The 22,926-nt window shown below is 36.7% G+C and overlaps 3 protein-coding genes across 3 annotated transcripts; all 3 read right to left on the bottom strand.

The window, feature by feature from the left end:
• Window positions 1-308: 308 nt before the first annotated feature.
• LOC121253148 (protein transport protein SEC31-like) lies at window positions 309-4,373 on the bottom strand. The gene is made up of 3 exons (XM_041153085.1): window positions 3,876-4,373; window positions 2,412-2,690; window positions 309-1,583 (listed from the first exon to the last, which is right to left on the bottom strand). Exons 1-3 carry the CDS (start codon window positions 4,227-4,229, stop codon window positions 414-416), a joined length of 1,803 nt encoding a protein of 600 aa, XP_041009019.1. The 5' UTR covers window positions 4,230-4,373; the 3' UTR covers window positions 309-413.
• An 805-nt stretch (window positions 4,374-5,178) lies between these two features.
• Window positions 5,179-8,245, bottom strand: LOC121253147 (probable galactinol--sucrose galactosyltransferase 5). The gene is given in 5 exon segments (XM_041153084.1): window positions 5,179-5,911; window positions 6,040-6,407; window positions 6,566-6,743; window positions 7,014-7,516; window positions 7,519-8,245. Coding segments are annotated over 5 exon segments (2,355 nt in total). The 3' UTR covers window positions 5,179-5,332.
• Window positions 8,246-13,278: 5,033 nt separating this feature from the next.
• On the bottom strand, window positions 13,279-21,978 carry LOC121252876 (glycosyltransferase BC10). The gene is made up of 12 exons (XM_041152707.1): window positions 21,849-21,978; window positions 21,320-21,672; window positions 20,434-20,547; window positions 19,353-19,453; window positions 19,054-19,125; window positions 18,736-18,817; window positions 16,021-16,101; window positions 15,269-15,307; window positions 14,941-15,006; window positions 14,220-14,369; window positions 13,603-13,731; window positions 13,279-13,473 (listed from the first exon to the last, which is right to left on the bottom strand). Exons 2-12 carry the CDS (start codon window positions 21,536-21,538, stop codon window positions 13,423-13,425), a joined length of 1,104 nt encoding a protein of 367 aa, XP_041008641.1. The 5' UTR covers window positions 21,539-21,672; window positions 21,849-21,978; the 3' UTR covers window positions 13,279-13,422.
• Between the last annotated feature and the right edge of the window lie 948 nt (window positions 21,979-22,926).

Genomic DNA, 22,926 nt, shown 5'->3' with positions numbered 1-22,926 from the left:
TGGTGGTTCCCTTTCGAGATCTATCCACCACGAAGACCATTGGTTAAGAGTAATTAACAAATTGTGTATCCTAGGTTATTATATCATACAAACCACTGGGATGGCCGACCAAATATTAAAACACAAGATCCAGAGAGATATTAAACACTGGAATAAAATGACAGTCATCCTCATGTTTATTGTGAGAGGAAGAAAGACAATTGTTAATATTCAGTAATTGGAGTGTGTGTTTGAATTTACACCAACAAATATGATTATTTTTCATCATTTTCACCGTAATATTCACGAGACATTACACCAACGTAATAGAGTTTATGAGACATTAATTTGATAAATATAGATTGCAAGGGACTAGAAATTTTAAAAACTCAGTCAATCCACTTTCGTTTATCGTCGGTATACACAAATAAAATTCAAGACGAGCTCCTCACACACTCCAGCGCAAACAAGATAATTTTGGGGGAAGAAAGCAAAGCACCTATACTATCGACCAAACCAACCTCTTGGGGCTGTACGTCCCCTTCATTCATCAGCTTATCCAGCACTATATTCAGGTCCACTGACTGGCCATTTTCCGTTAGCTTTTGAACTGTTGCCCTCACATGGTCTCTTGGAAATCCCATAGTTGTCACTTTGTCGATCACATCATCAATGGGAACCCTGTTCCCTGTTCCCGTAGAACCTGAACCACTACTAACCCCAGATGCAGTGGGCAAGGCTTGAGGTAGTACTCGAGCAGTCGGGAGTTGTGGGTAGCCACTTCCACCACTCTGAATTACAGCAGGAGAAGTGAGTGTTGGTTTCACCGCAGGAGTACTAACATATTGAGGAGCTACACCATAATGGTACGGTTCGGTAGGCCCAGATGGTGACCCATATCCGGAAGAAAAACCTGAACTGGATCTGCTTGATGGTGGCTCATACATGTGAGAGGGTGCCCCATAAAACTGTTGTGGGGGAGGGGGTCCACTGGGTGTCTGCGATGATGGCTGACGAAGGCTTGGTGGGTAGTTCTGTGGAGCATAAGGTAACTCTTCAGCATGGTGGCTTAACGCAGGTTGAAGTTGCGTGGGATTAGCGGGTACAAGAGATGGATGCTGCTGAGGCAGTTGGGGTGGTGGCTGGGAGAACTGTTGTTGAGGGGCCGGTTGAAACTGTTGATGTGGTGGTGCTACAGGAGGAGGATGCGACTGCTGACCTAGAGGTGATTGATATTGCTGATTTGGGGCTTCTGGAGTTTGTCCAGGTGGTTGGAAGTAAGGGTCACGCTGAGGAATAGAAGGGATCTGGTTCTGAAGCAACTGGGGAGGGAGTTGAACTGGTGGTGAAAGATTCGGATGTGGAGAAGGTTGAGGTGGAGCATTAGGGGGAGGAAGTGCAGGGAGTGCTTGTGGGTTATTAACAGGAGAGAGATATTGGTGGGACTGCTGAGGAGCAGATGCAGCCTGCTGCAAAGAATCCACTTGCACAGTGTTCTGGGTTTCTGGTTGTTGGTCTACCTTGGACACTTTTAGCTTTGCAAGCTCAAGCTGAGCATCAAGTATTAATTGCTTATCCTTCAATACCTGTACCCCTGATTGCACCTGCATGTCAATGAACAAATATCGATTGGGAAGAATGTAATGATAAATAAACCAGTGCAACATAGCTAGAATGCATAATATACCATAATTTCAGATCCAATTGATTTAGTGATCACTACTGCCCGTCTCTTGGTATGGGACATATATCTGGGCTCTTGCTAGCCCCAACGCAAACAAGAAAGTGAACATTCTAATCAAATTGATTGCATATATATCAGTGGGAAGCCCAACTTTGCTTTCAAAAGTTTTATTTTCCCAATTCCTGCAGTAAGTTTTGGCTTCCCGAAAAAATGAGCAAGTAGTTTCAAACCCTAACTAAATTATTATGAAGATCAATGGTATCTGAAGGAAAATTCTAGCACTTCATAAATATTCTTAAAGATCACCAACATTTGGAAGGAATGGGTGGCCGCATTACACTGAACAGGAATGAATCAACATGAATATGCATGCATGTATATACTAATGCAGCAAACATGGATATATACATCCTGGATGGACTACGCCACTTCTTGGTGGCACATGCTTATTAGCAGATTTCCAAATTTTAACAAATATCAAGTTCAATCCACTTATTTGTTACCTTGTAGAGTGTGATGAGCAAACTATTCATCTTTTTTTCACAAAAAATTCACCTAGCTAGATGGCTTTCCATCCACTTCACCAAATCCAAAAATGCTTTCAATAATGATAAATCATCGACAATCAACTTAAGCTGTGAGCACGAGTTCACCACATCCACCAAATTCAATGAAATTTCACCCAAATACCAGATGCACTTCAGAGTTCCTGTTGCAATAAAGGATATGTCAATAATGAAGGAATTACCTCTCTAAGAATATTCTCCAGCTGCCTCATTCTTCCATCGGTGCTTCCATGATTGTTTCCAACAGACACCTTCAAATCATCTACAGAATTCTCAAGGTTGCGGGTTCTGCTTTCCAGCTGCATTAATCGTGCACTAACACCTTCCAACACATGTAGCAAATTATCTGCATGTTTCTTCATTGTTCGATCAATCTCAGACACAACTGCAGAATCAAAGACACTTTGATCCTTCTCTATAACGACTTTTGCAGGTTCAATGGAGTCCAAAGAACCGTAATTCTGTATAAACATAGGGACACCAATTAAATGTACACAAAGAATACTTAGAAATAGATAATAGTCTATCATCAATAGCGCAACAGCACATTAGCACTCACTTCAAGTTTCAAACACAAGAAAGGAGTATTCCAACAAAGGTTGCTAATATTGTTAATCCAAAGGAAATGATAAAACAACATACATACAAACGAATAAGTCAAAATGAAAAAGGAGAGGGGAAAAAGAAAAATAACAACAAAATCCATTTGAATTGTCTCAAGACCTAATTTTTTAGCCTAGTCAGAGAAAACAAGTAAAAGATGAACCACAAAACTAAAAAAACTTTTAGTGCCAGCAACTTAATCCTCAGAACAAGGGCTAGGGCCCAATTAGTAGTTGTTTTATATATATATTGGATAAAAATGCTGGACTCTAGACATACTAATGAGCACCGATCAATATATTTTTTTTCTTCTTAGTATGTGAGGATTGGGTGGTAGGAAGATGTTCAAAGCGGTAAGAACAAATATGATTGCCCTAAATTTTCATTTTCTTTTTCAAACTAGCCTTTCCTGATTAAAACCCCGAGAAAATCCTCAGATATGTCAATTATGCTCAGGGTCAACCGTTCAGATTCTTTACCATCGTTAACCTTATCAAAATCTGTATTCCATAAATCATAAGTCCTCAAATCTAGGTACGGGGGTCAGGGGGAACATTTCTCCATGAGCATATTTGTTGAACTGTACTATTAGACACAGGAAAAAAAAATTATGGTTTGCTTGTATATTTGTTTTTCACATGAACCAATGCATTCGAATAATATGCACCGGTGCCCAAATTTACAAAAGCGACTAGTTTTCCCGACACATTAATCCACAATAATCCATCAACAGCAAAATCATTAGGCTTAAAAAAATAGTGCATCCACGACCAATATATCAATCGAAAATCGTAGTAAATCAACATTCCAATTGAGTCCGACGTCAACCAATGCCTGACCCAAGATCACCAGCGCAACACCTTTTCTAGACAAATCATTATCCCTACGCCACGATGAATAGTCACGTTAACTAAGTAAACAGATCAATCAATCAAATACACACTACGATCACCATTGGAGCATTAAAGCCTACCAAAAAAAAAAACACATAGAAAACCTAAATTACCAAGTCAGCCACGAGAGAGAGAGAGAGAGAGAATTACTCTAATAGGATTAGGAGTGTCAGCGGATGTGGCTGTGTTGAGCTTGGAATCGGAAGCGGAGCTCCATGCCCGACCGGAGAGAATGGGGGTGGCATCGAAATTGGGTGACGGAGATGTAGCGGCTCCGAGAGGGCGAATGGGCTGGAAATCGTAGCTGGGCAAGATCTCCTCCTTCTGATCAATACCATTACTAGGAGCTCCGCCGATTTGGTGTGCGTGGTGGGTGTGAGGATCAGCCCCTTCTTTCTCCTCTTCCGGATGATTCATCAGGTCGATGAAGTCTTTGCCATGCGTCGCCGCCGATCCCTGCGACAGATCCATTATCTGCTTGTCCATGAACGGCGTCGTATTCATCGGTTCCTCACCACCTAAAGATATCGGGAACTCTCTGTGCTATATTTATATATGGAAGTCGCGAGTGTTAACGAGAAAACAAAACGGAGAAAGAAAACGAGCGTGTGTAACACAAATCATGCCCAGCGGTTAAAAAATGTTCAGGTTCAAAAAAGTTTCCTCTCCAAGTAATGTATTTTCTTCGCAGTTTTCTAGTGGTGCTGGGCCTTTCTTCTTTTTTCTTTTTCTGTGAGTGTGCTGGGCCTTTGTTCGACTCTATGTTAGGGCTTCGTTTGCTTCTTCAATTCACTTTAATTTATTATTATAATTTTTTTAAATCTTAAAATAATAATAATATTAAAAAATAATATTTTAATAATATTTTATCATCTCAACTTAATTTTTTATTACTATTATCTACTATTTAATATTTTATTATTACTTTTTTATTATTTTTTTACTATTATTTACAGAATATTTTAAGATATTACTGCCCAAACGCAATCTTGTAACCCATATCAAGGTAAGAAGCATCTCAATCATGGCTGAAAATATTTGATAAAAAGGAAATGATTTATTAGAGTTTTAAATATATATATTTCGTGCAATACTATTGTAAAAATAATTACGTTTTTTAATAGGAGTTATTTTTTCACAAATAACCTACAACATTACACTTGTACTAATTGTATTGAATATTGGAGTGGGGCTTGGTTTGATTCGTACAAAAGAGAAAAATTATTTTGTTAGAAGAAATTCTTTTTATTAGTTACTATTTACTATTCACACTCTCCAGTATTTTATGAAAAATACTCATATATTATATGAAAAACACTCTTATACCTATGAATTAACTATAGGTATAAGGTATGAGAGTGAATAGTAACTAATACATAACATGCCTATTTACCAGAATTCAAAATACTTTTGCAAAGAAAATTAAAAAATAGGCAACTGCTGGAAAACGAACTGTAATAATATATAACTTCCATATTGCTTAATTCACTTGGTTACTTTCCCCCAAGATGGGGTAAAAAAAACTCATCGTACTTCTAAATTTGAAAAGGAAAAAAAAAACCTTGGGATCATCGAAGTCCTAAGGGAACCTAACAATAATCGGTCCCCTAAGTTGAGAAGATGTACTCAACCATTGATGAGTTAGAAGAACTAGGCCATGGTACTTGAATAACAACCATGAACTCCTTGTACTCAAATGGTACAACCTTGTCATCAATCTTGCAAGCTATTGGTTTCTCTGATGAGAAAACCCTCATTTCTCCCGTGCCCTTCACGCCAATTTGAACTGAGTTGCTAGCCTCAATATGATCATTGAAGGCCAAGGATTGAATGGCTCCACCAGTATTCAGCATGTTCACCAAGCCAATTGGAGCAAATTGAACAGATGTTCCAGCCAAAAAGGTCACTGGAGAAACAGTAATGAGCTCGAAATTGAATGGTTCCAACGATATCTCCACGTTCTCGGATGGCTTGGAGAGGACTATCTTCTTGGCCTGGTGATAATACAGGGCAAAAATTTGTACCCCTTCAATGGAAATTGGTTTCTTTCCACTCTTCCACTCAATATCTTTTGGGTTAGCTAGAGAGGTGACAACATGGGAATATTGGGAAGCACATTGGTTGCGCCTGGTTTCACGACACCATCCACCTCCTTGGCAGTTGAATGCCCCAAGAACTCCAGTGTACTGTAGGCCAGGAAAAAAAAAAGTAAAACAAAGAGAGTAAGAACATGGAGATATCAACCTGGAAAGAAACAAAACACATGCCTATATATATATATATATATTCAAGTTCCATATATATGTCCGGCCACCTTGTTCAAGTTCCAGATTTTGAGCATGGTCTTTCCATCATGTAGAGGATCCTCGAAGAGGCAGTCTCGGCTTGGAAGTGCGTAGTGTTCGCAGCGCAAAATGGAGCCATCAGGCAGAATAAGTGTCTTGAGCAGCTCAAAGTTGTGCTTTCCAACAGTGTCGCTTATATAAATAGGACCTCCAGAAATAGCCCGCGATGCAGCATGGAAAGCAGCACATGGGTGAGTAGATTGGAACATATCCCAATCTGGGTGGATGAAGTTGCCCATCCATAAGCTATTGTAGGCGCAATGCACCATGTGACACCCCTGCAGCCAAAATGTGCCATTTGGATCACCAGATGGATCAGTGCACCAGAAATCGTCCCCTGTATAGCAAATGTAACACGTTAATTAACATTATTTGAGAACAATTTTGAAAATTACTAAGGTTAAATAATGCCATAAAAAGGCTAAATTAATTAATTTCCAAGAGAAAATTATTAAAAAAAAAATGAAAAACAATATTAGTGCAGCAGTGACATACCAACACGGCCGAGAGAGATGGCCTCGGTTCCGAGGAACATGAAATCGTTGCAGTGCTCCATGCTAGCGATTACACCATTTCCGTTGAAGTGCTTCCTCACCGAAGCCGTCAATGCTTTGTAATATGCTTTTGCCAGCTCCACTCTTCCACCGTAATTCTCGCACACCATCTCCAGCAACTACGCAAAAATTATACCACTGATTAGAGAAAAACACACGCGTGCGTACGTACGACATCGACACAAACAAACCACCTAGCCATAAATTCAACGTCCTCATGACTCATCAGTCACGAGAACACAGTTTGAATAGAAGGAAAAAAAACATTAAAGTACTGATGTTAACGTGCCGACCGAATTAACAGTTCAACGTATAATGGTTGACACGTAGCTCCTTTTTTTAACTAAAAAAGAAGAAGAAGAAGAAGTTGAGAGGTGGTTGGGAATTACATGGATAACGTCGACCTTGACTCCATCGATGCCAACAGCCTCCAAGTGTGAGTGTAGACCCTCGTACATCTGATGAACGACCTCCGGTTGGACCAGCCCAACTCCAGTGTCAACTATCTTATCCACCGCCAGATCCTCCATCGTCAGCTTCAAACCCGGTGAGAGCTCCGGCTTCACAACCACAGAATCAGGCATTCCCGGGACATTGGGCCTCAAACCGCCCCAGTACCCACACAGTGCGTGCCACACGTAGACATAGTCCACACTCTTGAACTCCTCCTTTAGGTCCCTAATAAAGGCACCCATGCCCTTGTTGGGGACACCGACAGTACTGGACTTGGTCGGACTGATGTAGTCTCTGAATTTGTAGTTCTCTTGAAACTTCAAGAGCCTGCATGGCATTTGCTCGCCTGCTACGGTTTGGTTCATGCCCTCTTGGGTGCTTGGGTCCGCATCATGGCAGATGGACTGCCACCCATCGTCGAGTAATACGAGCCCCGGGGGCACCCACCTTCGACGAGCCCTCTCACGCCTTCTAAGACACCGTGAGGGTGCACCGTAAGATAGAATGCGTCCCACGTGCACCAACCGAATTTTTCCACGATACCAGGAGGGGTTTTCTCCTCCAAAAGCTTGAACGTGCCCAAGTGAACCCTGATGACTTTCATGGCCTCCTTGACCAGGACGTACGGATCTTCACCGGATTGCACGTACATGACGCTCCGGAAGGAACCACCAGTGGCCTTTGTCGAGCCGCTCTCGACGCAGAGATCGACGTTGTCGTCGTCGCCGGGCTGGATCGAGGCCCGGAATGGACCTTCGATGAGAGGAAGGAGGAGAACATATGGACGACCAGAGTCTGATTTTTCGAGAACCACCATCTGGGTCTCGTTCTCGAGGTCTCGGCCATTGGAGCCAACCCAGTGGGTGGTCCACCAGACCTTGAACCTAAATATACTCATGAACCTAATGTCCCTCAATTTGCCTACAGGAACGACGTGTCGGCTACTTGAATGAGCGGCGCTGAAGCCGACAAAGCATCCGAGGGAAGTGATTGACTTGTCAATGGAGGTGTAGGGTGAAGGGGCAACGCTAATATTGTCAGGGACGTCGGAGAGAATGACATGGCCATTGGCCAGGAAACTTGAACCCTCCAACTTGATCGGAGAGTGGTTAAAACTGCCGACGAGGGTGGTGACATCTGAACCATCTTTGCAAAAACTTGGAGCCATTGATGAACAAAGAAGAGAATGGTAACGAAACAGAGATTATCGAAGAATTGCTAATCAATAGAGAATATGGACAAGTCTTTTGTGGTTCGAGACAGAAAGCTAAAGGGCTATATAGGAGAAAAAAGGTAGCTAGCTGGGGTTGAATTTATAGGAAATGAAAGCGAGAAATGGTGAAGATTCTGGGCAATCTTCAAAATAAACCCGATCTCGATCTGCACAGTGTATGAAATCTTTTAACTTGCGGTTTGGATGGCTCAACGAATATGGGAAGTGTCGATTTTATAAGCGGAGCAAAGCATGGAGTACGAAGGTGACGGGAAAGTGCGTGGAAATATAATACAATATTATATTAAAGTTAATTAGAAAAATTATTTTATTATATATTACTTACTACTTTGGGAGAAATATTTCAATTTTCAATTATTTTAGATTATCCCGTTTCCCGATTCCTCGCGGACAAAAAATTCTGTATGGTTTTATGGTCAAGAGGAGAGAAATGTAACGTCAAGCCCTTAAATTTAGGTTTGACCGACTGGTAAATTTAGGAAAGCGAAAATATTCAGATACGGTACTAAAAATACTATAAATTATCTTAACAGTAACACGCTTTCAAATTGTCGGCATCTTTATAAGAAGAGGGCGATCAATATTTCAAGTTTTCAACTAGCTGGCTAATTGAACGTACAATATTGTAGTGTGAGTTTTTTGGGTCAGTAACGGAATTGGATGGTGAAACTGAATTTAAAAGTATTATGCTCATATATATATATAATATATATATATATAAAATAATATATATATGTTTTGTCTATCATTTCAAACTTATACATGACCCTAGTTCTTAATTTAAAACTTAGGTTGTAATTTTGTCAAAATTATGCAAAAACGACAAGTATTGGTCTAGTTGTGATTTTTATTTTTATTTTTATTTTGAGACACATGCCATTTCGGTTGATATATATGGAATCCCTTGATTAATTTTCTCCCTAAATTTGCCTGGCCGCACCAATCAAAATGAAATCGTTTGGGGGAAGTGATTAATCATCTTATATCTTTTCAGTTTTCTTTTTGCCTCTCTCGACTTGGGACATGAGTTTTACAGTGGAATCTTAAAAGAATAACTTATACTTTGTCGAGAGTAAGGTACAAGTGATTTGACGCATCAAATTGTGTATTGATGTTGACATTATTTTTTTTATTAAAAAAATAAATAAATAAATAAAATTTTAAGAGAAGAAGAATGTCTCATATCTCACAAAAATCAATTTCGTCTCAATTTACACTATTTTATTAAACAGATGCTTTATATGTCAACATCAATACGCAGTTTGATGCACGAATTCGCTTGCAAGAAGACTTAGGCTCCATTTGGATTTAAAGATGAGTTGAAATGATTTTAAATGAGTTGAATAAAATATTATTATAATATTATTTTTAATATTATTATTATTTTGAAATTTAAAAAAGTTGAATTGTTTATTATATTTTGTATGAAAATTTGATAAAGTTATAATTATGATATGAGATAAATTGAGTGGAGTTTCCAATCTAAAGAGTGATTATCTAACTTTAAATATATGCGATTTGAATTTATCAATGGATGCGGCTATTATGCTGCCCTAACTTGACTGTTGGGCAGTAAGTTTTTTTTTTATATTTTTTTAATATATTTAAATATTTAAAAAAATATATTAATATATTTAAAATTATTTTTTTAATTATTAAATAAAAAAAATTTAACCAACGATCAAGCAAACAAAATAGAGAGATAAAATAGATTTTTTCATTATCAATTGGGTAGTCATGATGCCTGATTCCATAAAACTGTACAGGTAGCCCGATGGAGCAAGGAAGAAAAACACCCAAGAAAGGTGCAAGTCCAAAGAGTTGCAGTTGGTGTGGTACTATCTTTAGCAAAAGTTGATCATTTGACACGTCTAAATTTCTTGAGAATGAAAGACCTGAAATCTGACACGTGTCGTCCATCCACAATGGCTTAGAAGAGCTGTCTACATTGTTTAACTGAGATATGTTTAGATAGTAAGAATATTTGAGATACTCTCACTATTATTTTTTATTTTATTATTATTTTTTTATCTATTTTATTATTATTTTTTATTTTTTATCTACTTTTTATTACTATTTAATATTTTTTTATTATTATTTACAAATATTTTCAACATTTCTTAAATATTTTCACTACCTAAACCAAATCCAAAAGAGCTGTCTACGTTGTTTAACAAGAGTTTGATACAATACATATACGAGAAATTTTATTTACTGTTCTGAGTAGAGATTATATGTATAGTTTCATTAATAAATAAAGATAAATGAGAAAAATATAATTTTAAAAGAAATATTATTGTAATTTTAAAATTTTTCTAAATATAACTACATGAATTTACATAAATAGTCTCTATTTAGAGATTAGATGTAGACTAACGGTGTGTTTGGATGTTAAAGTGAGTTGAGTTGAGTTGAGATGATAAAATATTATTAGAATATTATTTTTTAATATTATTATTATTTTGAGATTTGAAAAAATTAAATTTTTTATTATATTTTGTATTAAAATTTAAAAAAATTATAATAATGAATTGAGATAAATTGAAATGAGTTGAGAATCGTTGAAGATCCAAATTAAGCCGGTATAATGGTTTCCAAGGTCAGAGCAATTTGGAGCTTTGTTTGTTTTTTTTATTTTATATAAATACAATATTCTTATTCAAAAGTGTGTGGGCCTTTTTCTTTAGGCTCATGTGGGCCATATAGTTGTGGGCTTTCTAGTTCAACTCCAGCCACTAACGCAGCGCCAAGTTGGGTTCACTATGCGGAAGTTGTATAAAGAATTCGTCCACTCTGTAGCGGTGGCGTGCCGACCATCGCCCTTGCACGCAAATGAGACCATCATCCACCGATCTCATAAGCCTCAGTAAAAAAGATTGGGTGGTACGTGGGTGAGTACAGTATTGCCACGTGGAGGCTCGGCGTTGTACCGAAAAAATGGAAAGTGTAAGGAAACAACCGTTTGTTTGCTCAACTAGTACATGATGGTAATTTAAGGTGGGGTTTACGAAGCGACCACACGTGTGGGGAAAAATGGACGTGTAATTGCTAGATTGTTGAATGACGCGCGCTTGTGGTTGTGAGTGAACTAAACAGGAAAGAACACACTGCACGCCCTTCTCTAGAGCGTCCAAAGTAGTATTTTAATTATAAACCAACTTTAAGGTAGGAGGAAATTGGAATACGATTGTGCGGGTACCGTACCTGTAATGTTGTTGTGTTAGGCATGTCTAATTTTCTTTGGAGTCTGGATCATATATAGGAGTTAGATCACCCCCCCGCGGGATTTATAATAGAAGCTAGAAGATTAAATAAAAAAAAAATTATGCAGAAATGTAATGGAGCTAGGACGTGCGCGTCCCAGGTTGTTACAATAGATGCATGCATTCGATAGATAAGTAAAATAGCTGGTCGACCGTTTGGGTAGGAAGGTATTTTCAATTATTCTATAAATAGTAATAAAAAAGTAATAATAAAATATTAAATAATAGTAAAAAATATATATATATAAAAAATAATAATAATAAAATAATAAATAATACTAAAATATTCTAAAAATACTTGAATTATTCTCAGTAATGAAACTAGATATAACGCTTAAGGAAAGAACAATGAATTTATTTTGCCTTTCAGAGTAAGAAGCACCACGACACTCAAATGCAGGCAGAATTCGTTTCCATTTTTTGTTTTAGTATGTTATGTCAAACCCTTACTCAATTTATCTCAAATTAATAAGTGATAAACTCGGTCACTCCTAGTTTTTCAACTTTTCATAAAAAAATTAAACATATCTCAATAGAGCACTCAATTACTTTTGTGTTATACAAAAAAAATATAAATTATTTAAAGAATTACTCTAAAAAGGAATTCCATCCGATTGTGTAAAAAGAATTGTAAAATATAATTAACTACGGTAACTCGCTACACGTAACGGGTACTATTCATCCTGTAAATTTTTTTTATTATATATCATTTACTCCCTTATTTTCTTTTATTTTGATTTTTATCATGTAAGCAAATTCTTTTTAACGTTCATCATTTAAAACACTATTTCATTTTCTTCTAAAAAATATATTAGAAATATTTTTAAACCAATTTTTTCACATTTTGATTTTTTATTTGGCTTATATATATATATATATATATATATATTTTTTTTTTTTTTTTGTATAGGACTGAATTATTTTACATTGTATATAAAAACAAATTGCAAATAAAAAAAATATGGATATTGTAAATTTATTGATAGAAATGAAATATTTTAAAAGAATAAAAAAAATATTTAAATGATATAGAGAAAAAATAGATAAACTGATGGATGACATATTGTAAAAGTCATTATGTAAAATAGAAAAAGTGAGTTTTGGTATTGTACCTTAAAGAATAGGATAAAGAATCCATTGTGAGTACTCATCCATACATTTAAACACATATTTTAACTTATTTTATATATTCAAATACATTTCAATAAGATCTACAAAACACTACTATTTACCTATCAACTCAAATCATTTAAGATCATTTCAACACCCAAACGTGGCCTTATTTCCAATCCTTATATTATCGTTTTCGGGTGGGCACAGTGATACAGGTTTCACAAGATTGACACAGCGCAACTTTAGCATTTGAATAAAGTTCGCCAAAAAACCCATATTAATGTTCATACAACTCTCAGTTTGACCCAATGCACATCAACGACAAAACTCATTGCCAGTTTCGACCTCCCCCGCAGCTCAAAATGCAATCCCTATGTTTAGCCATGCGCTTAGCCTTCTTACTTTGGGCAAGGAAATAATGCACCTAAAAGATCGGGATAAGGTCGTTATTGTGCAAGATCCTTCCTATCCGACTGTCTGATGAAGCTGATGAGAGATTTGAACTAGAAAGTACAATGGTCTTTCCCTTTTCGTTTGATTTATATAGCTAAAAATATATTACACACGCCACATTTAGATGGTTTTGCTCTTCTTTTTTACTTTTTTTATTTTATTTATCATTTGCCTCTACAATTTACAAATCCCTCTATTTTTCAATGCAGATTACAGAACTCTATTCATTATGGGTTAAGACTACTAATTTTAGCTACTTTAAACTTACAACGGATATCTACTTCACCATAGATTAGATTTCCTTGTTGCTTCATTGAAAGCTCCCAGCAGAGACTGTTCATCGGAAAACGTCCACCATGTTTGCAAGAAAAAGAATGGAAGTTAAAAACTATCAAGGCAACTGAATCTGATTTATTTGCCAACAATTCATCTTAATAGTGCATATGAAGATATGAAACCTACCAAATTAAGAAGCCGGAGAGCAGCAGGCCGAGTGAATTTTCTTGCAAAAAGAAAGCATGGGGATGGTTTCCCCTTGCTACTGCACCACTCTCTTCGGTATTCAGTCTCATAATAGATATTATCTGTGTCCTGTATAAATCATCAAATTTGTTACTATGCCCCTTCTATATGTTTTTTAATAGTCTCTCAAGGTAATATTGAATTTGACTCGTACAGGGAATATAGCAGATATACCGAGATCTAATGTTCCACATAAACATAATTTCTCATCGATGAAAACAGTAAACAGGCCAGTCTTTTTCTTGTCCCCCTAGCACAGAAGTATGAAGTATATACACATGATGATTTACATAAAAATTATACTTGCATTCTATAAGGTGAAAAAAACATCTGAAGAGAGTTTACTTATTTTTCTCAATCTTGGAGAACCATGGTATTTTCAATCAATTAAGTTTAATATTGGACCACAAAGCAAGTAGGTTTTCACGACGACTAAGATTTTCCCTAAGCCGCGCTTATCTAATACAAAACACAGCCTTGAGATAGATACAAGGAATGAAATCTACTAGAATATGAGACTTATCAAAGGATGGCTTGCAAAGCCAGGGAAGTAATACCTTTATAGATTGGATAAGCATGGGAGTAGCATCTGAAAACTTGTAAGTCACCGGATGCCATCCACGACGTTCATGGTCTTTGGAGGATGAGAGATCCCATGAACTGTATGTCAGTGATCTTCGTGTGACTTCTCCTTCAAGGCCTTCTTGCTGAAATTCAATAGATAAAGGAACTGTAAGATGTGTAATCATGTTGACAATCCCTTTTTAGCCCCTCAAACTCCATGCTCCATTTTCTTTAAATCGAATTCTCGTGCACTGATTGAAATGGAGTGCAGATAGATGGTTTAAGAATCAGAAAATATTTCATAAAACCTTTAGTGATGGCAGTAGAAGAATCAAACAATAAGAACCACATTATAAGACACAAACTGGGCTTAGTACCACTGGTTCTATTTCAGCGTCTTATCTGATTTTAAATGCCACATTTAATTTTGATCAATTGAAAACTTGCACATCCAATCATCATGACATAAATATTTATGAAACAAAGTTCCATATAAAAAAAAATTATGAAACAAAGTATCAGCTCAGCATTTGACTCCCTGTTTTAGTTTTTTCGAGAACATATTTCTGCGTCTACGTAACAGAGAAACAGAGAGCAAACATATGTCCAAAGTGGTTGCCAACGTCATATTTTATAATCTGAAAGTTCATTAGCCCTCTTAATTTAAATGAGTCTAAAGCTATCAAGATAGGTTAGGCTCAGAATTTATCTTACAGCCAGTAATGTCTGAACATAATGTTCATCTGGTATACAATTATGCTCCTTGGATGCATCAGCAGGCTGCACATGGAAAGAACTACTAAAATTCATCTATTGCAAACAATTAATAGAAGTTACTGATAAAATATATTTGACCTTAATATCAATTTTGAAAATAATTTTTAGGTCAGCATGCTGGCATATAGATTTTATACATTGTAATATTTAGGTACCAAATTGCTTTTTTTGGAGAGCAGACAAAGTCGATTATACAGTGTTGGAAAAATGAGGCAATCACCAAATGATGTTGGAAAAGATAACTGCTAAAATAAAAATAACTTACAAGAGGCTGATCCCGCCAAAACTCAGGTAGTGACCTTCTCTGCATTATTGATAAAAAAAAAAAAAAAAAAGGAACATGTAAAACTACAAAACGTTGATAAAGGAAAAAACGTTTTTAAGTTTAAATTTACTGACGAAAAAAATAAATAAAAATTTTAAATTTATAATAACCAAAGCTATCTAGGAAAGGAACTCGAAGAGCCACATAATAGCGCCCCTCTCCCTCAAACAGTTTCAGTTTACTTGCATAATATGGACAATATAGACCTGCCTGCCATCCACACCAGAAATACTGAAGTTTTCCTTTGTCCAGATCTTGACTGGTAATATGATGGACAAAGGAAAGCTGAAAAATATAGAACTTCATAACATTGTGGAAAAAACTTCATATTTTTGTGTCTCAAACAGTAAAAGCTAAAAAGAGTACACAGCCATATACCTCGTACACTAAGGGAAACTAAATCAATAGCCACACAGTTTTCATTGAGGGCAGGTCTTCCCAGTAAACAGCATGTCCAAATACCAATGTAGTTGATTTAACAAAACCTCATTTTAAAAACAGAAATATGTACATTATGCCATTTTTTCAGATTATAAAGAGTCACCATCCTTTGACAATACCAATAGTAAGATGACAGTTTATGATAATGTCGTGAAGTTGTGTAAGCTTACACAAACTCCAATTTATTACGCTTATAAGGCAACTCTCCTCACATTTACATAGTTACAAATGATAGTAAGAAGATAACTTGCCTTGCAATGCTGTTGAAACATGGGAAACACAGTATTGTCCTCCACAACAACCTCTGCATGCTTTCTAGTCAGAACAACCCACTGCAAGAGGACAAAGCAAAGACAGAAGTGAGACAAGACAGCTTATCTACTCGAAAATTTCAAGCAATATATTTGATTCTGTTTCTAGCTTTTTATTGAATTTCAAGAAGAAATATTCCATAAACTGATGGTTTCTCTATGAAGAGCTTACTAAATTGGATGGATTACACTTTGAGCAGTTGGATGGTGTTGCAGCGAGTTTGTTAGAGAGACCGTTGGAGGAGTCAGAAGTGCTGCAGGTAGTAAGAGGGATGTGCAAAGATAAAGCTCCGGGTCCGGATGATTTCTCTATGACTTTCTTTCAAGAAAGTTGGGACATAGTGAAAGAGGACGTGATGAGGGTCTTCCATGAATTTCATTCTTGCCAAAAGTGTGAAAAGTCCCTTAATGCTACTTTTATTGCTCTCATTCCGAAGCTAGCAGGTGCTATTGACTTGAAAGATTTTCGCCCCATCAGTTTGGTAGGCGTGATTTATAAAATTATTTCAAAGGTGTTAGTTAATCATATGAGCGTGGTGATGGATAAAATTATTTCCAAGTTCCAAAATGCCTTTGTACGTGGCCGGTAAATTTTAGACTCAGTTTTGGTAGCGAATGAGTGCCTGGATAGCCGGTTGAGGGCAGGTATTCCAGGAGTAATTTGCAAGTTGGATATGGAAAAAGGCCTATGATCATGTGTGCTGGGATTTTTTGATATATATGTTGAGAAGGTGCGGTTTTGGAGATAGGTGGTGCGGTTGGGTGAAACATTGTGTATCATACACTCGGTTTTCTGTTTTAGTTAATGGGCAACCCTGTGGTTTCTTCTCGAGTTCAAGGGGCTTGAGACAAGGGGACCCATTATCTCATTTTTTCTTTGTTGTAGTGATGGAGGCTTTGAGTCGTATGGTGGAGGCGGCGGTAAGAGGAGGTTTTATTGCTGGTTTTTAGGTGGGTAACTCTACCTCCGGTGCCTTTTTCATTTCTCATTTATTGTATGCAGATGACACTTTAATCCATTGTGATGCTGACAGTGGACATTTGCAAGCTTTAAGGACTATTCTTTTGTGTTTTGAAACTGTCTCGAGCCTTGAGGTGAATTTAGAAAAGTCGGAATTCGTCCCGGTGGGGGTGGTGGACAATATTAATCATCTAGCAAGTTTGTTGGGGTGCAAAGTGGCCTCTCTTCCGATGAAATATCTGGGCCTTCCTTTGGGGGCCTTTTTCATGGCAAAATTGTAGAGAAGGTAGAAAAAAGATTGGCAGTTTGGAGACGGCTCTACTTATCAAAAGAGGGAGAGACTTACACTCATCAAAAGTACCCTCTCCAATCTTCCTACTTATTTTCTATCATTGTTCCCTTTACCGATGGGAGTGGCCAATCGGATGGAGAAATTGTTTAGGGGTTTCTTGTGGGGTGGTATGGGGGAAGAACATAAATTTCATCTTCTGAGTTGACAGAAGGTGTGTTGCCCGAAGGAGTCGGGAGGTTTGGGGGTGCGTAGCCTCTCATTTTTTAACAAAGCCCTCTTGGGGAAGTGGTTGTAGAGATTTCAACTGGAAGAGGATTCATTGTGGAGATTGGTTCGGAAGTATGGTTGTGATTGGGGGGGGTTGGTGTTCTACGGAAGGTAGGGGTTCCTTTGGTGTAAGCCTTTGGAAATTTATCAAAAAGGGGTGGGAGGAGTTTGTAAAACACACTAGTTTTGAGGTGGGAATGGGGACTAGAATCAGTTTTTGGTTTGATGTATGGTGTGGCGAGAGTGCTCTATTTACTGGTTTTCCAACTGTTTTTAGATTGGCTGAAAATCAGCAGGCCGCTGTCTCAGATGTATTGTGCCGTGACAATGGGAGTGTTCTGTGGAATTTGATCTTATTCAGAAATGTGCAGGACTGGGAAGTGGATGTAATAGCAGGTTTATATAGCCTTTTATATTCCAAGAAGTTAGGAGGAAATGGAAGGGATAGAATGATGTGGAAACATTCAGGGCGCAAAAAATTTTCTGTTAAGTCCTTCTATAAAGAGTTGGCAGCTCATCAACCCATTCGGTTCCCTTAGAAAGGTATTTGGAGAGCTCCCGTACCTCCGAAGGTCTCTTTTTTTACTTGGACTGTTGCTTTGGGAAAGATTTTGACTGCTGACAATTTGAGGAAAGGTGGTATGATCGTGATGGAATGGTGTTACATGTGTAAAAGTAATGGCGAATTAATTGAGCACCTTTTCCTGCATTGTGAGGTGGCGAGGGAGCTATGGCCAGGAATTTTCAGTCGAGCCGGGCTGTCTTGGGTCATGTCTAAGAGTGACGGAACTTTTAGCATGTTGGAATAGGCATCATCATTGCCCTCAACTCGCAGCAACATGGAAGATGGTTCCTTTGTGTCTATTGTGGTGTATATGGATGGAACAGAACGAGAGATGATTCAATAACAAGGAGAGAAATGTGGGGGAATTATGGAATTTTTTTGTGTTTTCTTTAGTTCCATGGCTGGCTGCTATTGTACTAAAGGGTGGGAACGTTCACGAGTTCTTATTTTCTTTTCAGCTTTCTAGAATGTGATTATCAGTCTCTTTTGTATACTTTCTGTGCACATGGGCGTTGCCTAGTTTCATTCAATCAATAAATTTCTTACTTATCAAAAAAAAAAAAATCTTACCTGAGATCCTTTCCTCCAGTTAAGAACTGGAATAACGGGATCCATTTTTGGATTGTAGCGGCCCTCTTTTGTATCAGCAAAACTGCTTCCAGCATTTAATTGTTGGAAATATATTAGCAAGTACGGTCAATGCAGAATTTTCAAAGATTTGAGAATGAATTTAAGCATAATTTGTAAGAAGCTTGGACCACCCTTCATAGAAGCTTTGGCGAATGACACGCCCAAACCCAAAATGTAAGAGGAGATGGAATTCATTATCTGTATGCATGTGGATAAACATAGAGATAGATATATCTGTTTAAGGACTAGACCGCTCACCTGTCTACAAAACTAGTTGGTGTGGACATGATATAGTCATATGTGTAGCTGAAGTTGTATAGAGGTATGCAGCTGAGATGAGATCAACTGAGCTGTTGTTAGATGGAAAAAGCACAACCATAGCCATCTACAACTTTAAAATAACTAACAAAAGATTTTGGTCCATTAACTGAACCAACATCTATTAACCAATTAAACATGCAAACATAATGAAAAATCTTAATAATCTGTTCAATGCAACTCAAATATGAAAATATGCACAGTAAATACTACAAATCAATATTGTGATCAATCATCACCTGTCTGAGAGAAACAGAAAGCGATCATTGAAAGGATCCTCAAGTGCATGCTTAAGTAATATACGCTCTGCCACAATCATGCTGGACTCACCCCAATCTACCTGGTGAATAACAACATGACTGAATAGTATCACACTAAAAAGAGATAGCAAAGTAAAGATTTATATTTGATCAAATTTCATAATGAACCAAACCAAGATGATGCATAAAGCATATTATTTAATTTCACGTCTAATCTACGCTATAACCAATAGTAATTTTAGAGCTATGTGCATTTTATAAGAAATTAATCATTATATCAATGAGCCGTTGCAAACGTTCTTCCAAATTAAATAAAAACGTATCATTTTAACACCTAATCTTGCTTAACTTCTTGTTTGAGCAATGTCTAACAAACACAAAACATGGATTCAAACCTTTAACCTCTACTGCATGTGAGATGCAAGACTCAAACTATTGAGGTCCCTCACCAGAAAGTATAGCTGTCATCTTCGGGACCAGATAAGTAGGCAGCTCCACATATATACTCAAAAACACACTTCTTAAATCCATCTTTTGAAATGCATAGACATCGCAGCAACAGCCAAGTGAGCCACCACACTTAACGTAAAGAGCTACAGGAAGCATTTAGTGTAGTCACACCTAGGGTACAGGATAAAACATTAACGTGCCATCATTCACAAGTGCATTTTACATATGGAGATCCCTATACTGTAGTCATGATCTCCAATACATGATGATATGCACAGAAGGGTGCACATGTGCTTACACTTGCGATCAAAAGTGGAGTCAAAAGCAGCCTAAGAAAACAATAACATTCAGTTGGGGCACAAACAAGTGGATGCTGTTAGCTTAACAATCAGTAATGAAAGACATAGTAGTTTAAACACTTGTGGAATTCCTCAAGGAAACGTTGTGGCTTTGAGCTCTTGCAGAAACCTTTTGTCTCCCTAAAAATTTATCTTTTGGTGTGCTGACTACTTGACAAAACACAGGTTATTCAAGTAATGGGCTTGCAATGCTCTGGAAAAAAAATCGGCTTGTAGTTTCTATTTTAAGATTCCATGGGAAGAATGAGCACCTGTATACTGTCATTAACTTGACGATTAAAAAAATAGGCAGATCTTGTTGTTGCCTTGTTGAACAGAAACCCGGGCCTGGAGTGAACATAAATCGAAAACTTGTTCTCCCCTCCCTGCACAACAAGATAATTCCTTCTTTAATACACATGCAGATATAACTCATATTTACACGCACGAGCTTCTATACAATTATCCATATAAAAAACATATAAGTAATAAAGTAGCAGCTAAATTGGTCCTTTATGAACTAATGCCACATGAAGCGAAGTGGAAATCATATCTTCAAAGCAGTTCTCAGATTGCTGCAATTAGGAAGATGGTTCCAATATGTCTATGGTGGGAAAGGAAAGAGCAAAACTTCGAAGATCGTGAGCGGTCATTGGATGAACTTAGAACTTTCTTTTTTAACACCTTGTTCTAATGGTCGATTGTAATTGATTTTAATGGCATGACTATTCATGAATTTCTGGTATAACTAGAACATCACTTCTAGGCGTTGCTCTTGTATATGACCCGTTTTGCCTATTCTTATGATCAATAAAATTTCATTTACCAATGAAAAAAAAAGTTGGGAAGAAAACGCCATGAATTCTTCTTAATTGTTTTTTTCTCTAGTAATTCTCCTTGCGATTCTAATGCTATATTTCCAATGAAATTCGCACCTATTACGCCGTTAAAAAAATAATAATAAATGCAGCCGTGCAACATCAACGGCGACTGCCACAAGAAAACGTCGTAGTATAAATTATGGGCCTTATAGCGGCGTTTAATAAAAAAAGAACACCATAAAAGTAAACCAATGCCACACGAACCAGAATGGAAATCATACTAATACAACAGTTACTATTAGTGCTAATGACCAAAGGAAATCCATTTAAACAATACCTGAAAGAATGCATCCCAAACCAAGTCCAAAGGAAGACGATTCCGGGCGATGAACATGAATGCGATCTTCGGCACCGGCATCTGCATCATGATCCGACTGTACTGACTCTGCATCAACAGCATCAAAGTTACGAAACAAAACCCTAGCAATATCGCCGCGAAAAGCTTCCTCCTCCATTTATAATTATGGGATTTCTGCTGGGGAACTTTTCGCTTCATTTAGCTGCTGCTTTCACTTGATTTAGGGCTTGGAGAAACTCCTCTAATCATCTCCTTTCAGTTCAGGATCCATAGTTGGAGACGAAAAACGAAATTCGAAGATTCAAGCCGTGGGAATTGGGATTCCGTGAAAACTGCGTGAAGAGAGAGAGGAAACGACAAAGCATGTGAAGCTTTCTGATTGAGTGAGAGGAGGGGAAAACAAAAGGTGATCGAGAATCTCGTGGTGCTTGATTTCGGAGAGAATGTGAATGGAAATGAAACTTGGAGATAGCACTGTGTAGACTGCAAGAGTTGAAGTGAAGCTTACTGAACGACTTCGCTTGGCAAGCGATATTCCTTCTTCTCTCTTTCTTCCTTTTTTCTCTTTTCAGTTAGGTGTCGAAAGCAGTCTTTTGCGTTTGGATAGTTGCGTGAAGAACTATGAAATCATTGAAATACACCCTTTTATTAAATAAAAACTTCCAAAATAATGTTAGTATTTCCCGGTGCCAGACGAGGTTGATATAAATCATATAACTCCGTATGATACGTGAAGTGCATGTTTAGTATTACAGTGAGATATACGGAGAAATATAATTTATAGTTTTAGGGTCAATAATTTATAATTTAAGCAATAAATTATACTATTAAAAATTTATTTATTATTTGATAATCATATATTTAAAATATTTTTAAATATGTTATATTTGTTTTGAAACAAATTAAAAAGTGCTTTATAAGACAAAAATAACTATTATTTAAATTTTTAAAAATTATGACCATATTTTTAAAAGTTTGAAAGTTTTAATTATCTGAAAGTAGTATAGGTATTTTCATTTATTGACAATCTTTTTAAAATTTGAATTGCATTCCATATTATTCGGGAAAGCACGTTTGAGAAAATTATGTTTTTATTCAAATGTACTTTTTAATTTATTTGAGATTAAAAATATTTTAATATATAACATCTAAACAACCTAATTTTTTTTATTAAATAATATTTAAATACTTGTTAAGATTCTTACTGTAACCCCAAATAGACATCTACTTTACAATAAAAGTATAAAATTTTTTTATGACTAAAATATTTTTCATAATTTTTGAATAAATAAAAATGAGAATGGTTACATCTTACAAATAGATTTTATAAAGATTAATTTATAAATTAATACAATTTAATACGACACGAAATGAAAAAATGGCTTATTTTTATTGGAATGGTGAGGGACGGTGAGAGATATGGAAGAACCACCAATAAAGGTTGTTAACTTCAACAATGATTAGCTTTGTTGGGACTCACCACCATAAGCAATTCCATTAGTTAAGCATATGTTATGTGGTATTTTAAAATGCAAGCAATTCACCTACTGATAATATTTGACTAAGGAAGCCGAAGCACGTGTTAT

Source organism: Juglans microcarpa x Juglans regia, chromosome 2S (assembly GCF_004785595.1).
Source record: "Juglans microcarpa x Juglans regia isolate MS1-56 chromosome 2S, Jm3101_v1.0, whole genome shotgun sequence".
NCBI classification, from domain to species: domain Eukaryota; kingdom Viridiplantae; phylum Streptophyta; class Magnoliopsida; order Fagales; family Juglandaceae; genus Juglans; species Juglans microcarpa x Juglans regia.
The sequence above is the reverse complement of the archived record's forward strand: the minus strand, read 5'-3'. Positions and strand labels throughout refer to the sequence as shown.

Coding starts and splice junctions, on each gene's coding strand:
- LOC121253148 (XM_041153085.1), bottom strand. CDS start 4,229: ATGAATACGACGCCGTTCATGGACAAGCAGATAATGGATCTGTCGCAG. Junction 2,691..3,875: donor ACACTCCTAATCCTATTAGA/GTAATTCTCTCT, acceptor ATGTTTATACAG/AATTACGGTTCTTTGGACTC. Junction 1,584..2,411: donor TGGAGAATATTCTTAGAGAG/GTAATTCCTTCA, acceptor ATTGACATGCAG/GTGCAATCAGGGGTACAGGT.
- LOC121252876 (XM_041152707.1), bottom strand. CDS start 21,538: ATGAAGCGAAAAGTTCCCCAGCAGAAATCCCATAATTATAAATGGAGG. Junction 18,818..19,053: donor CCAACTAGTTTTGTAGACAG/GTGAGCGGTCTA, acceptor TGCTGGAAGCAG/TTTTGCTGATACAAAAGAGG. Junction 13,474..13,602: donor CTCTCCGGCTTCTTAATTTG/GTAGGTTTCATA, acceptor TCCGATGAACAG/TCTCTGCTGGGAGCTTTCAA.